The 16,864-nt window shown below is 40.1% G+C and overlaps 1 protein-coding gene across 2 annotated transcripts; it reads left to right on the top strand.

The window, feature by feature from the left end:
- The first annotated feature begins 6,358 nt into the window (after positions 1–6,358).
- LOC132328777 (vitamin D 25-hydroxylase) lies at positions 6,359–11,928 on the top strand. Of its 2 annotated transcripts, XM_059848925.1 has the most exons (5): positions 6,359–6,635; positions 8,238–8,379; positions 8,668–9,300; positions 10,327–10,656; positions 11,263–11,928. In XM_059848925.1, exons 1-5 carry the CDS (start codon positions 6,375–6,377, stop codon positions 11,436–11,438), a joined length of 1,542 nt encoding a protein of 513 aa, XP_059704908.1. In that variant the 5' UTR covers positions 6,359–6,374; the 3' UTR covers positions 11,439–11,928. The 2 variants fall into 2 exon arrangements, with proteins under 2 accessions (XP_059704908.1, XP_059704909.1); XM_059848926.1 differs by lacking the exon at positions 6,359–6,635 and having other exon boundaries at positions 8,241–8,379; positions 9,104–9,300.
- The last annotated feature ends 4,936 nt before the right edge of the window (positions 11,929–16,864 follow it).

Below are 16,864 nucleotides of genomic sequence, written 5' to 3'. Positions count from 1 at the left end.
TGTCATCTGGTCTCCCCAAACATATTTTCTTTTTGCGAATTTCTCTTGTGCATGAGATGGAGAAGAAGGGCAGTTGCCCAGTTAGTTTGGCTATTTTTGAAGCTGTAAAAAAAGAGACAGGATTTTCACAGGATGACGTTCTTCTGTTGCTTGATAAATCCAAAACTAGAGGTTAAAATGTTCATGGTAAATCTAGCAGAGAGGGGTACTTTGCAGCACTGCACTGAGAAAGTGAGACATTTACTGAAACAATCTATTCCAAGTGACTTGTTCTGCCTTTCTCAGTGCTTCAAAGCAGATTAAATAAAAAGCCACAGAATGATGGGAGATGTATGTATGTATGTATTTATTTATTTATTTATTTATTTATAGAAATCAGATTATCCAGTGCAACCCCCAGCTCCAAGTAAAAGGAATTTCATTTTCAAATAAATTTGTTTTAATTTGTAGATAATAAGAAAAAATCTGGGCTATTTTATAGTGACTTCCTCTACACTAAATGCAACTTCTTACAAAATTATACTCGTTGATATAATTTAACCAATACATTTAAAAGAGTGACCACTTTTTCTACTGTAAATATTGCCATTATATTGAGAAGCCACAGATACTGAAGTGAAGGTCTGAAATGGTAGCAGATGGGATGCTGGTAAACAAAATTACCACATTTATATATTATGGTGCACTTTTTGTTCAATACTAAAATGTAATTCCTCAAGAAAGATAAGACTGTGAGCTGCACAGGTAAAATTTTCATTTCCATGATTGGTTCATATCAGAGAAAAGTGGACCCCACAAAAATGAAAAGGGAGACAGTGATGATGCCATGATCCACAAACACAGTCAGCTCTGCAAGAGGGAGGTGAGTGTGATTCAGATCTCTGCTCTCTCTAAGTTTGTTCTTTATAACAACAAATGAAGATTTTTCAGTAAGGACAAGTTATGATAAAGCCAGCTGTAAAAATCACTGCTCTTTTCTTACAAGGAGAACCTGGGGAGTTGCTTCTCTGAGTTTTTGGTGGATGCCTGGCCTTTCTGATCCAGGATCCTGTCTTCTGAACAGCCAGCAAACACTGCTTCTTAAGAAGATTCTACAAGCCATGTGGGGCAAGGTGAGCAGAGCTAATGTTCTAACATCTCATTGTAACCCATTCTGCAGAAAATGAAATAAGCTAAGCCAGAGTTAATGGGGTTGTGCTGCTGTAAAAGCAAGCTGAGTGCCAGCAAGAGTGTCTTGTTTGAGGCCTTACTTTTTGCTGATAAGATCTAAACCAAAAAGATTTGGGCAAGTTGGAGAAAGTCCAGAAAAATGCCAGTAGGGGTTATCAGAGATCCCATATAAGGATTCAGGGAAACAAGCTCAAAGACCAGGGAAACATAACACAAGGAAAGACTATGGAGAAAGCTGATAACAAAATATAAATACTTGTCCTTAAACAATAACAATCTGCAATCTGTTACTCTATAATATATATATATATATATATATATAGTCTTGAAGGGCAACAAAGGAGACATTACACTTGAGAAAAGCTTTCTACAGCTGAGATTAATGACAGGCAAGAATAAGTTGCATTTCAGTTATGGCACTGAAACCTCTTTCAGTGGAGGATTTCATGGCATGTTACTCCAACATCTGTCAGGAGTGACATATATAGGTGAGATGCTCTGGGAAAGGAACATAATCCATTACATTTGTTCTCTTCATATCTTTCTCCTCCAATTTCTGTGACACCGTAATTTGAAAAGCTGGAGAATGGCTTAAACTCTGAAACCAGAACTGTAACTTTTGTAGGCATTTGGTTTTGCACAACTTCCATCCCTAATTGGTCAAATTATTTCCTCAATCCCACTCCCATAGTCTCTGAAAAACCATATTCAGATTTAGCATAAGCTCACATCAAGCTTATCCACATAAAAAATATTGTGCCAATCTATCTTGTGGTTTGGTTTGAATTTGGCCCCAAAAAAAAAGAGCTTCTTTTTTATAAAATTGCAGTACTTTCCTGAGAATCAGAACACTGATATAAATCCCAACACTAAAGCATTTCCTTTTTAATGGACATTAAATCTGGATTTAGGCTGCTTCAGTGCCTGCTTTTGAGAAAGTGGAACTGCTGTTGAGCTAATTAGTGAAAAATCTATGAATCACTCTGAAAGCAAATTTTCCTCCAAAATGCCTTAGAAAAGCTCCAAGACTGATTTATGAAAGACATTTAAACAGAAGATCAGGGTTGCATTGGTTTAATCTCCTTGAAATCTTCTTATCGCACAAAAACCCCAAAAGATTCTGTAGCTTCTGTGGCACTTTTCCTGGATATATTCAAAATCCAGTTTGGAATAATCCTTTAAACCAGACTGGGCCACACTGTCCTGCCCTGAGGCTTGCTTGGCCAGGCAGCAGGGGCAGAGCACAGGGACGTTTGCTGTGGCTTTGTCACCTTCTGTCCTCCCTTAGCACATCTCAGCCTCCGAGCAGCTTACTCCAGCCCTCTCCTGCCACCTGCAAACACGTTCCCTCCCTCTGACAACTGGCACAATCCCAGTTCTGTCCCAAGCTACACCTCCAGCAGGCTGACAAGGAGAGCCCCTCATGCTCAGCAGAGGCAGGGTCAGACTTGCAGCATCACCAGGGCAGCACTGAGAGGATGCACCACGGAGGAAAACCTCACCCCGAAAATGTTTCAAAGTCAGCACCTACTTGCACACCATTTTTTTGCATTCTGCATTTAAAATGAGAGTTGAAAAAGCAACCTCAGAACAGAAAACTAATCCTCTTAAACAACAGCATGGTTATAAAACCTGGATTTCATTGCTTGCACAAGTACTGTGATACTATCTTATATATTGTCAGAGCATGTCAGGGAAAATAATGTGAGAAACTGTTTCTCAAGCCCTCAAGTTAATCCTTGCTTGTTCTTTACAGAATGCTAGAAAAAAAAAGTGGAACTCCTCCTGTCATCATTTCATCCTTTGTCTTGCCAGTACTGAGGTCTGATGAAGCCACAGGGTAACTTAGAGTTTTCCTCAGTCCCTCCCAGAGCTATGCAGGAGTCCTGACATTGTTAAGTCCTACAGCACTGATTTTTCCTCTGCCTTCAGTGAAATTCGGGGCTGAAAAAGATCTCCCTCCTTTCAGTGCTGGTAAATAGCATGTGAAGGCAAAGGCTGTAACAACATAATATTTGCTCATCTGCTCTCAGCAGAGTTTCTCAGAACCCATAGTCATACGAGACCATCAATTAAAAAGATGAATTTCTAAATTTATGCATAGAATTGACCTAAGTATACTCTGAAAGAACCAGAAAATAAAACATGCCAAAGCTATTTCTCAAGTTAAGCCAGTCTCCAGCCTTCTGAGTCTGCTTGACAGACATGAAATGTTTAGGCAGAGCAGGACTGTGATGAAAGAAAAGGATGTGACTGAAGGAAAAGGTGGGGATTTTCTCAACAGCTAATCACCAAATTCACAAGGGAAAACATCAGGTGTGTTTTTCTGTTTGAGATAATCTGTAAAGCACCAGCATCATTACAGGCTTGGTTCAGGAGATAATTGTGACATGGAAGTTGATCATTCTCTGTGATGACATAGGTTAAAAAGAACTTTGTGAGTGTAACAGATAACATCTGCACATTAGTCTAAACTTGTCAGTGGACTTGTGAAATGAATTTTTTCATGACAAGCATGCCTGTGTCACATACATCTGTAAAGATCTCTCCCTTTTCCCCAGTCCACCACCAAAGGCAAGGAGCAAAATCTTTACACATCTGTCTATAAAGAAGTTGTTTTCCTGCACTTTATAAATCACTCGTGATTTCACTGAACAAGAGACATTACTGTAGGAATGGAAAACACTTTAACCTGATCAAGAGTTATCTTGGTTTCCAGCTACAATGTCAACTCTGAAGAATAAGAAAACCAGAGCCTGTTTCAAAGTTGCAGCTAAGTACAAGTTTGTGAGATTTTTAATGGAACTTGGAAAAAACTTAATTTTTCTCCCCAGAGTTATTGTCAAGATCCTAACATTGTTACTCAGAGAGCAGCCACACCTGGCAGTACATTTCTTCAAAAGTCAAAGCTATATATAAGTATGTGTAATCAAAGAATACAAAGCCAAATCATTGCTTTCTGATTTTCCTGAGAAGACAGGAACACAATCATTTCCTGTTACTCCAACTTCTGCTTACAGAATTTCCAGTGCAAAGTAATTGTAAAACTTGATGACTAGAATGTTTTAGAATTTAATAAAGATACATGCTTTAATGGGTTTCTTTACTCAGCCATCATTTTTATAATTGAAATAAAAAAACCTTTATTCATCCTGTAAGTTTTCTCATTTGATCATCCATGATTAAGATGAGTAAAACGTTCCCAAAGAAGCAATTCAGCATAAGCTGCCCACACACTTCTGAAGAAATGAATGAATGAAAAAAAAATTTAAAAATAAAAAGATCAATCAGAAACTGGCAAGGAATCCTGTGCTTGGACAGCAACTGGAGTCTTGCATCCCTAAACCTGCATCCTTAAGTGATTTCATCTGTCTACAAGGGTTTATTTATCACTTACTTTTGACAAGTTTCAGTCATCTTTGTCCATGCTGCTGCTTCTTACCTCCACTTAATCACATGTCTTTTAGAGGTTCTCAGACCTTGAATCTTGGTTGACTCACTATCTTTTAGCATTTGGCTTGACCAAAATGGATTTTATTTTTCTGCCATCACACTCTGTTACAGTGGTGAACATCACTGTCTCTTCTCCATCCCCACGGTTCAAATACTCTGGTAAGGTCAGGTTTGACTGTTCTCTCCTCTGCTTGAGGATAATTGTCAAATATTGTTGGCTTTCCCCCCACTACAAATCTATTCCTTCCTTTTTAGTCAAATATTTGGACTTTTCTTCTGTATCTTTTTTCCCTTCTTCTTGGGTCCTTCCTATACTATTTTTTCCCTTTTTCCCCCCTTAAAAATGCTTGCTGCCAAAACTGGTAATTACCTTTCTTTTCTTACATAGATGCAGTGGAAATCATGATCATCAAAAACTTTGGGTATTTGATACTTAAATAACAGAGCATTGAAGATAAGCTGCAAAAATAAATCAAAGCAATAGGTTTGAGCAATACCTCTTCCTATGTTTTCTCAGATACTTAAGCATGTGCACATCTTACTTAACCCCTTGGCAATTTTCTCTTCATTCTTCCTCTGATTGGAGCCAAGCTGAGGTCCTGAGTCTTGGGTGAGAATTCTTTAGGCACTGACATTGAAAATACTGGTATTTTCTGCAGATATGGCCCAAATAAATAAGACACCAGACAGTATCACACTTGAAGAAATAACTTGGAAGAAGAATGAAAAAAAAAAATCTCCAGCAGGGCTGAAGCCACTTTTTTATTATTACTTGTTCTGTATTCTGACAAACTTGGTAAGATTTTGAAACAGGATGCTGGCATTGACACAGGTTATTCATGAGCTCCATCAGCATAAATTCCTCCTCTGTTTAGATCTCATCAATGTTCTTAAAAATCTGTGTGCAGCTATTAAGATGAATTCAACAAGAAAGACAGCTCAAGTTAGAAGCATGTGACACAGAAATTGTAATGGGCCAGGAACGCTTCTGATATTCCTAAAACTGCTCGTAAAATAGTAGTAACAAAACCAGCGTGAATGGAAACAAATCTGGGTTTGTTTATGAAGCGTCTTGCCAAGAATGCCACATGGCACAGCAACACTGCTCTCTGACCTCTCCCTTACCGATCTTGTCCTCTTCTGCAGCTCAAGCCCTCGTTCCTGAGCCAGCATCCCACTAGGTAACAGCAACCTTTGCACATTAAATGTGTGATTCCCGTGCTGCTTGGTCACACGGGCCGGGGACATTCACACACCCTGCCGTGCTGCCGGCGAGGGCAGGGACCCTTTCCTGCTGCTGTCCGGCCGGGCCGTGGCCGGGTCAGGGATCCCGGGCCAGGCTGCGCAGCACGGGAATCCCGGGCATCGCACCCGGAGCTGCCGCAAATCCGCACGGTACACACCTGCCAGAGGGAATCCCTGCGGGCTTCACCGGCCCGAGGTGTCTCTGGGAAAAACATCTCCAAACCGTGCGTCTGAGATTCTACAGAGACGTGACAAGGAGCAGAGAACTGCCGGTGTCTCCCCGCAGCTGCCACGGTCGGCGTGCGGAGCGCGCAGCCAGCGCCGCGTTCCGACACCGCACAGACCCCGAGGGACCAACCCTGCCTTGTTCCAAAAAAAAAAAAAAAAAAAAAAGAAAAAAAGAAAAAAAAAGAAGCGCTCCTGACGCGGCGGGCGGAGCCTCCGCGGGCCAATGCTCGGCGACGGGACCGGGACGAGAGGAGGAAGCGGCGGCGGCGGCGGGGCCGATGCGGGTGGCGGCGGAGCCGGGGGCGCGCCCGGGAGCGGCGACAGCGACAGCCCCAGCGGGCAGCGGCACCTGGCTGCTGCCGCTGGCGGCGGTGCTGGCACTGCTGCTGGCGCTGGTGGTGCGGCAGCTGCTGAAGCAGCGGCGGCCGCCCGGCTTCCCGCCCGGCCCCGCGGGGTTGCCGCTGCTCGGCAACATCCCCGCGCTGGGCGCCGAGCAGCCGCACGTCTACCTGCGGCGGCAGAGCCAGATCCACGGGCAGGTACCGCCGCCCCGGGGCCCGCGGGAGCGGGGAGGGCCGGCCCGGGCACGGGGAAGCGGGGAGCTGCCCCGGCGCGGGGAACCCGGGAGCTGCCGCCCTGCCCTGCCCTCCCCTGCCCTGCCCGGCCCGGCCCGGCGGATGCGGCGGGCGGAGCGCCCCGCCGGGAGCGGGAGCGCAGGGCTCTGGCAGAACCGTGCCTCAAAGGACCTTCAGCGCGATTTTTGAGAGACTTACAGCCCTTCAGCCTAACTATTTAAAAACGAATCTTTTTCTTTTTCCTTTTTCCCCCCTTTTTTACTTTCTTCTATATCGGGCGTTTCTTTCCATCAGACAGCTTTAAGCGGCCAATCTCCTCTTGACGAGCTTAGAAAAACTGAACTCCCAACGAGATCTAACATGTATTTTGGTAATTAGAGGGGAAAAAAAAGGTAAATATTCTTCAAGCAAATTACTGGGACAAGTGGAATGGAAATAGGAAGGAAATGTGCTGTTGAATAAAGCAAGCTTTCTACTTGCCTGGAATGCTGTATGGAGTTTCAGTCACCTGCTCTCGGAAAGAATCCTGCAGAATTTGAGAGAAACAGCATATTAGGATTTGGGGGACTCGGAAAAATACAATCAAAGGGTGTTTTTTTTAAAAAATCATGTATGCTATAGGAATAAAGATCAATGTTAGACCAAAGTATACAAAACTCACAGATGGTTTGCAGAAATATACCAGGAGTGTCTTCCTGACACATAAAAAAGAAGAGCCATTATAACAGTGAAAGTATCTGAATAGACTCATAGAATCATTTAGGTTGGAAAAGGCCCCTAAGATCATCGAGTCCAACTGTTAACCCAGCATTGCCAAGTCTGCCCCTGAACCATGTCCCCAAATGCCACATCTACACAGCTTTTAAATGCCTCCAGGGATGACAACTCCACCACTTCCCTGGGCAGCCTGTTCCAGTGCCTGGCAACCCTTTGGGTGACAACCCAGTTGTCACAGAATGTATAATTAGGCTAACATAATTTCATATTGTGGAGGTCACCAGCTTTGACATGGAGAAAAATCTAAAGAGTTGTACTGGTAAAAACACAGAATGTATGGAAGGGGATCTAAGGATTCAATCTTAAGTTTAGGCTCAGTTTTAATTTTCAAAATGTAGATTCAGATTTGAAATTTTTTTATTCTCTATGTGCCTTCTGCAGGCTGTATTGTACCTTTCTCCAAAGCACCTTGTGCTAACCACTTGTGGAAAAGGAAGCTGGGCCTAGCTGGGCTCTGCTCTCAGTTGTTGGCTGTCACCTTGGCTCTCACTCCTCTCCAGGGACTACATGAAGGTGTCCCCAGTCCTTAGTTTGGAGGGCTGGTTTCTTTAGCAGAGCACAGGATGTAGTGTGGGCTAATTAATTTTATCTTTTAACAAAGCAAATGAGCTTACCACAGACTCTCCTGTGTAATGCCACAGCTGTCCCACCTCTGGCCACCTGTGTGCCAGGTTATCCAACTCTGCACTTCCCACTGACGTTTAGCATCGTTTCACTTTTTCATTCCCTGTTCCAGATTGGGTTGTAATGGCATTTGACACTTTTTAATGCTTTTTTTTCCCCCCAAAGATCTTCAGCCTTGACCTCGGGGGAATATCTGCCGTTGTGCTGAATGGCTACGATGCAGTGAAGGAGTGCCTTGTCCATCAAAGTGAAATTTTTGCAGACAGGCCTTCTCTTCCCTTGTTCAAGAAGCTGACAAACATGGGAGGTGAGTGCTAATGTCTTTTGTATAAAAATGTAATTTTTGTCCCATAGATGAACAAACCACGTGAAGCATCTGCTATACTCATTTTCTCTACTTGATGTCCTTTCATAAAACACTTGATGCTTCTTTAAAGATATTATTTGGAAAGGAATGTCACTCGTGGACTATGCTCCATAGCAAGACATCCAAAATAATTTGTCTCATTTTTTGTCTTGTTGAATAATTTTATAATCTTATGGGGGAAGAAAAATAAAGCATTGCATAAAATACTGTGTCAAAATATTTTTTCAGGCTTACTGAACAGTAAATATGGCAGAGGATGGACAGAACACCGCAAATTAGCTGTAAATTCCTTTCGAGTTTTTGGATATGGTCAAAAGTCCTTTGAACACAAAATTTCAGAAGAATCTCTGTTTTTTCTTGATGCCATTGATACATACAAAGGCAGGCCCTTTGACCTTAAGCACTTGATAACAAATGCTGTTTCAAACATTACTAACTTGATTATTTTTGGAGAACGTTTCACATACGAAGATACAGAATTTCAGCACATGATTGACATTTTTAGTGAAAACGTTGAATTAGCTGCTAGTGCTTCTGTATTTTTATATAATGCTTTTCCTTGGATTGGTATCTTGCCATTTGGGAAACACCAGCAGCTGTTCAAAAATGCAGCTGAAGTCTATGAGTTTCTTCATGAGCTTATTGAACGTGTCTCTGAAAATAGGAAGCCTCAGTCACCTCGACATTTCGTAGATGCATATTTAGATGAGATGGATTGCAATGGAAACGACCCAGAATCTACATATTCAAGAGAAAATTTAATTTTCTCCGTTGGAGAACTCATCATAGCTGGGACAGAAACCACAACAAATGTTTTAAGATGGGCAGTGTTATTTATGGCTCTTTATCCAAACATTCAAGGTAAGAATTTTGACATTTTGAGGAACTGATTCACTTTCCTATTGCAAATTTAAAATACTTTTTCAAAGTGGTGCATTGATCCATAATCACCACCAAAAAAAAGCTTTGTATATATTATTCTATTGTGTCATTTACTAAATATATTATGGACAGAGGTGGAAAGCTTGTTTTAAATGCAGATAGAGAGGATATCAAAAGTCAAGTGTCATGATAAAATTTTAACATATTATTTTGTGAAGACATTTTTATGAAAGCTTTGAAGCTTTTTTATGAAGTACTTTTAAGTATTTCTAATATATTTAGGTTTAGCATTGTGATGCATGATCTGTTGTTGGCAGATATACTAATCTATGTAGTTAATAAATAATAAGAAAGTGTAATTAAATATGAAAGTAATAAACTAAATTAAAAATGTACAGGTGTCAGCAAAAATGTAAATCAGGTTGTGGTAACAATTTAGGTAGAATTCTTTTTATCTTACATTCCCCAGTTCACAACAGATTTACATATGATAGACAGGAATACTTACACTTTGGGAAGAACAGAAATGCATTTAAAAATAAAAAGATGTGGTACAGTCATTGTGAAATAAGACAACAATAGATGTCTGAGTGTTAGCCCACACACCCTGAGGAGAAGTTTGGATTCCAGAAGTGAAGAGTCACATTCTGGTTTCACTGCCTCCACTTCAGTTTTCCTGCCAAACCCTTAGCAGTGCTTGGTACAGGTGGGGCTTCCAGGATTTGCAGGAAGAGAGGCCCAGATAACTTGGAAAGTTACTGCTGGTACTTAGACCAAGAAAAATCACTCTAATATCAATTTCACCATTGTTTCAGAATGGAGATAATAGCACTAACCACAGATAGGAATACAGAGTCTAAATTTAAAAGCTTGTAAACTACTGGTTTTTGTATAAGGTATATCATGTTTCAGTATCCTTTTATGTATGTATATACACAAACACTTCAGCTTAAATTAAAATGTAAAAGCTATTACAAAATAAACCTCAGCTTTTATTCCTAACAGGGCAAGTTCAGAAAGAAATTGATCTTGTCATTGGCCCAAACAAAATGCCCACCTTGGAAGAGAAGTGCAAGATGCCCTACACTGAGGCTGTTCTGCACGAGGTGCTGAGGTTCTGTAACATAGTCCCACTGGGGATTTTCCATGCGACTTCCAAAGACACTGTTGTGCGTGGCTACACCATTCCTGGAGGCACCACAGTCATCACCAACCTCTACTCTGTCCACTTTGATGAAAAATACTGGAGCAATCCAGAAGTGTTTTTTCCTGAGAGGTTTTTGGACAGTAGTGGGCAGTTTGTCAAGAAAGATGCGTTTATTCCTTTTTCCCTAGGTAAGAGCAATTCCTTCCACTGTTCCTTTTCACAAATCCAGGGATGTGTAAAGTGTAAGGGGTGGCAATAAATGGACAGAAGGATACCCTCAGTTCTGATTTAAAGATATCCAAAATAGTTAAATTTAAAGATATGCAATATAATGCACTCTGGAGATAACAAATTTTAGCATAACCTCTTTTATATAGACAAGCTCAGTTTTATATATAAACTAATAAAAATCCTCCTTACAAAGTTCTAATAATTGCCAGTAAATAATGACCGGCAGGAGATGTAATTAAGAAAATTGTAGGGGAAAAAGGCTAAAATTCACAATGTCATTTTTTAAAGCATTTTCCATCTAGATTGGCACTTCAAGACCAGATACAGTAAGTAACAAGTGTATCTAAATCAGTTTGACAGAATTGGTTTCAATGGCATTTGTGAGCAACAAATTCTCTAGAATCAGTTTCTTAGTGTAAATATCACCTATCCTTCTTACAGAATACTGCCACCAGGTTCACACATCACTCCTAGAACACAGAAATGACCATTCCTTTTCATCTTAAAGGCAAAATGTGACTGAAGATATCTTAAACCTTTTTGAAACCTTTTTTCCAATTCAGGAAGAAGACATTGCCTTGGAGAACAGCTGGCTCGAATGGAAATGTTTATTTTTTTCACCTCGTTGCTACAAAGATTTCACCTGCATTTCCCCCATGGAGTGATCCCAGAGCTGAAGCCCAGGCTGGGGATGACCCTGCAGCCACAGCCGTACCTGGTCTGCGCCGAAAGGCGCTGAAGGGCAGGGCTGGGCTGGCCAGGTGCAGCACAGTGCTCCAAGCTGCAGCTCAGGACCCACTTTGCTTTCAATTCCTAAACTTGTTCAAGCCAGAAAAACAAAAATTTAAAGGACTGATAGTTTTTTTTTAACTTGGTTTTCACAGGAAAAAAAAAAAAAAAAACGGAACCAAAGGTGTATAACACATCCTGATGTTTTCACTCCAAAAGACTGTGTTGACTCTAACTTCTGATACAGTTTTTAAATATTTCATTACTTAGCAAGCCATTTTACTTTGAGAGGGTATTTTCATAAGCATGGAGAATATGGATCAAAATGTTCATGCTTGAATTCATCCATGAAAATATCATTTACTTTATTCCAGCTAAGCCATTCTTTATAATTATCCATTAAATTTTCATAGCTAAAGGGACATTAAAAGGTATCTATTTAAATATCTGTAACCAATAAACTATATTTTCTATAAACTATATTTTCCAGCCCTGAAAAACAGATTGTGTCTTAAAGCATTTTATCCTTCTTTTTCCTTGCCCTATCATCCCAGTTGGTCACAAGTTTCTAGTGAATCAGATAACCATGATTCACTTTCAGGACTTTTTATGGCTTACTTCTCACTTAGCATCATACACAAAGTGTTTAGTTATTGCCATACTCCTGAGAATCACAGGGCTTTTTTTTTCCAGTACATTGCATTTCCAGACCCCTGTCCTCTACTGCCTCCCAATACAAAGTACAATGTAATGATTAATCTCTGCTTAAATAGTCTGGAAAAGCCAGTATTTGTGTTACCAGTATGTTTACTCATAGTATAGTTGCATGTGTCACATGCAACTATACTATGAGTAAAGAAAATAAACTGCTCACCCTTCTGAGCAGAGGAGAGACTTTCTGGGGAGGGCAAGTGCAATAGGATGGGGAGAAACAGATTTTAAATGAATTTTAAGCACAAATTTTAGGTGTAAGGGCTACACTTGACTTCTGCCAGCTTCATTTATTATTCTTGCCAGCTCTTGCCTTGTAGCTATTGGTAGATAAAGATTGGTGTCTGCAGACCTTGCAGGAGCAGCTGAAACTTCAAACACAGAATTTAGTCCCCTCTGTGTGGGGAGAGAGGGCCTCAGGACGGGGTTCAGAACAAAACAAGCAAGCAGCTATTGAAGGCCAGGGCTGAGTGTTTGACCTGGCTTTTTACACAGATAGTGCTGCAACCTGGAGCTGCAGAAAAGCTGAAAGGCAGGAATTGGTGTTTGCCTGCTGACCTGATGTTTTCAGCTCATGCTGAGGAGAAATGCTTCCTTTCTTTTGAAAGAGCAAAAGAGAAAAAGCAAAGAGAGCTAATGCCAGCCCACTCACATAACAGCCTGTTGACTTCAGGTGCAGCAGGTCCAGATTATTTTACCCACAGAGAACAGATCCAACACAAGTTCCTGTTCCTCTGAAGGGGCTGGGCAGGGTACTCCACTTCCTGAAAAAGTGCCTTTTATAGAGAAGATTTAAAACTCAGAAAAGAGAGGTAGGAGGCAAAGCTGATTGTTGTGCATTGGGCACACCATGAAAACTGAATAAACAGCTCCTAAGGCATTGGCAAGCAGTGGGGTCAGGAGTCATGATGAAGGTTTTTCTGGATGCCAGGTAGATGTTGTGTGCTTGTGGAATGCCTGAGGAGAAATTGTGGAATCCACTGAACTTGGGTGCCTTCAGCAGGAAACAGCCCTGAGGAGTTCAGCTCCAGTTTTGGACTCATGGCAATTCTTCCTGCTCCCAACCCTGTGCTCCCAGAGTTTGTTCAGTACCTAGTCCTGCTTCCTGGGTGGCAAAGGACTCCAGGCCATCCTTTGTTACAACATGGCTCAAATAATGCTAATTGAAGTGGGGGGAGGAGGATTAAAAACCATCAGGAACCAGTTCTTGCAGGGACCCATGCTCAAAATGCAGCTGACCAGTTCTAATTCCCTTTTGCTGAGGTATTTTGAGATCTAACTCCTGGCTAGTCTTTAATCCATTTAATGAGAACCACATTGATTATATGTCATTCTGGTTTCTAAATCAAAATGCCTCATAAAAGCCTCAGAATATCAATCCAAACTTTTACCATTATCTGCCAACTTATGGTCTCATTTAAGCAATCAAATACGTTTGACAAACTGTCTTTTCTCTAAATCTGTATCAGTATTAGTCATATTTACATGTTTCATTCTATATCAGCTTTTTTATTATTTTCCCTCTGACTTCAAATTATCCTAATGATCCAATTTAAGAATTTGAAATATTGACATAATAGTAGTTTTTTTCTAGTCCTCCAGAATTCCTCCACTGTATCAGCACTGATTACAGTAGCCAGCCAGACGTTCAGAATTTCCTGGTGGGATGTCCAGATAATTCCAGCTGAAATATCTAGGACAGATAGCAGCTGGCTGCTATTTAACATTGTTTTGGTTTAAAGGTTGATATATTAACCAGTGTATCTTCATAATACTGCTGCAAGAGCTGCAGTCAGAACAACCATCGTGTCTGAAATCCTCCTTTCCAAATCTCTGTCCTCACATTTAAGTTTTGGGGTTGTTTTTGGCCATGTCAGCATCCCTAAAAAAGGGAATACTGCAAGCATGTCATATATGACCCTGGAAAAATGCTGAAAAAATTCTCACTCACTGGCACTTAATTTCCTGAACTTCCAGCAGTTTCAGTGGTACTGATGAAGGCATCCTTAGTATGAACCTAATAAATGCAGGAAGGTTCATTAATTAATTCATTCAGAAATTAACTATACAAAGGAAGATTCCATAAAAGTTCGAGGAACATTACTGCTTCTCTGAAAGTAAGTAGTATAAACTTGCTGTGATTTATTTTTATATGTATCCAGAATGTGTTTAGCCTGAATTGAGCTTAAGGGTTTGTGCAAGCACTAGAGAGTAGATGAGGCAGATTATGTTGTCATTGAGAGAGCAAGTTCATGAGAAAAACAGCAAGCTCAGATAAAAACACAGTAAAAAATAGTGAAATCCCTTTGAGAAATGAGTGAAAATCAGACTGTGCAAATTTCATACTAATGCATTGGATATGAAAACATAAAGATTTGGGATAAAGAGGTGGGGGAGGGGGAAATCATAATGGGGAGGATGCCAGATCAGAATTTGTCTTTGAGAGAGATGGACTGATGAAAACACAAGATAACATGGCCAAGATCAGAGGATCAGTAAGAATTTGAGAAGAATTCAATATTTCCAGTATAAATTGCTCAGTGAAGGTACACATAGAAGGTTGGTATGTGTTTTCATACCAATAAGTTTTTTCCCAAGAGTTTTTTTGGCACTGGCCCTGATAATTCAAACCCTCTGTCTAATCAAGACTATATTAAACTACAGCTCTGGAAATCTTCTGCCTTCTTCTGTCCTTTCACAACAATGTAAATTGGGCATCAGCAGATTCTCCCTATTCTAGATTATCCTTTCAGGCATTTTTGAAGGCTGTCAACTCTGTCCATGTCATTAGAATGAGGCAGAACCCACACTCAGAGTGGTTATTCCTTAGGAAGACTGCCAGGCTTCAGGAGATGCTACATTTGTTACATTCTTCCCAATAAGTAACATCCCAAATAGATTAAACCCATTAAAATAATGGGAGCACATCAGGAATGTGCAATCTAATCCAATATCTTGCTATTACTGCAGCAGATGGCTGCTTGCCAAAAATGTTACATGTGATGTAGACTGGCCTGTAGCAATATTCCAGAAAACAGAATAAAGTTACTGAGTATTCTGCTGCTGTTTTCAAGCAGTGACTTCCTTTTCTACACTCATGTCAAAAAAAAAAAAAGGAAATATTTTTAATTTCCGTAAACTACGATTTATGAGAAGCATGAAAAAAATATTATGTACTAAAAATATTTTTGCATTACAGTTAATTTGTTCAGATGCTTACCCACATCAGGCCCACCAGCATCCAGACAACAGGATCCACCCATCCACACCTCATGGACATTTATACCTTCACCAAAACAAGGGGATGAAGGATGTCTCATTGCTCAGGTCCCTTACTCATGTGGGTAATACAGGTACAGCTTCATACCAGCAAGGAATTAAAGCTAGGGAACAGAATCACTATGGATCAAACATCTGAAAGAATTCCAGTTATTCTCAGGTAATCAAGTTTCCTTTCTCCACAGGCATGCTCGTTTAAGGAGTCAAAATGCCCCTTTGGTTCTCTTCAACTTACACAATAAGCTTAATAATAATAATAATAATAATAATAATAATAATAGTGCTGAACATGCACCACAGCAGAATAAGCCTATTTTTTCCAGGAAAAACATTGGTACTTACAACCCCTCTTTATCTGATATAGATTAGGAAGTTAATTTAATGTCTTTTCTTTTTTTGGAAGCATAAAAATTGCTTTATAAAGCCACTTAAGGGCATTTTCAGATCTTCTTCCATTTTATTTTGCATTCTGTAAAGACACACCATTTCTCTCTCAAGGAATGTGACAGTCTAAACTGGCACACTATGGAGAGAAATGCAACACAGCTTAATATTGCATTTACTTCACCACAAACTGTAGGTGTAATCTATGAAATGCTCAAGCTCTTTGTGCCATAATGAACTTCATGATTATATAAAGACAGTAAGAATAATTCATTGTTGATGGGAGTAAAATTTAGTGCTAAGAGCTAAAACTTGTCTAAAAATCCCTACTCACTGATACTAATTCTTTTGCTAAGTGTATGAATTACATCATCTTCTGAAGCATCCAACACCTCCCAATGTCTCAAGTATGCACTTTCTTAAGATCTAGAAAGGCCCACATAGCTTGAAAAATATTTAAAATACAAGTAGCTTTAGCAAACTAACTTAAGATAATCAGATTTTTAAAAAACTTTTTGGCTACTGCCTCTCCATTTATTCACCATCTGACAATTAGACAGATTCTTATCTCTGGCTAAGGTTCAAATCTCATCTATTTTTTCAGAAGGGTTTTAGCTCTCTCAACAAATAAAAAGACTCTTTCTGGTGGGAGATGAATTATGGGTGAAACACATTTAAAATAAAAAGCTTTTAATATTTACTGAAATAAAGGAGTTGATGCCTCCAGTTCTTGCTGTTTGAATGTTATTGTTTCTATAACTGTGCACATTTTCTTCTTGGTATTGAAAGTTTCCATATCAGACCACTACTCTAGTCCTGATGTTTAAAAAATAGCTTCAGAAAGGATCTCAGAAAATTCTGCAGGTCCCTCATCTGGTCCACTAACAGTTTTACTAAAAGCTGCTTTTCAGACTTTTTTTTTTTTTTTTCCCCAGAGACTTTCTTAATAGCCCAAGACAATCTATTTCAGTGAGTCAGAGCCCTCTCAATCCTTAGACAATCAGTCATGTTTGAGCCTTGCCACCTAAAGGTGTTACTTCTTGTCCTAAACACTATAAACAC

This window comes from Haemorhous mexicanus, chromosome 6 (genome assembly GCF_027477595.1).
Source record: "Haemorhous mexicanus isolate bHaeMex1 chromosome 6, bHaeMex1.pri, whole genome shotgun sequence".
Taxonomy (NCBI): Eukaryota; Metazoa; Chordata; class Aves; order Passeriformes; family Fringillidae; genus Haemorhous; species Haemorhous mexicanus.
This window is presented reverse-complemented; position numbering and strand designations above follow the sequence as displayed.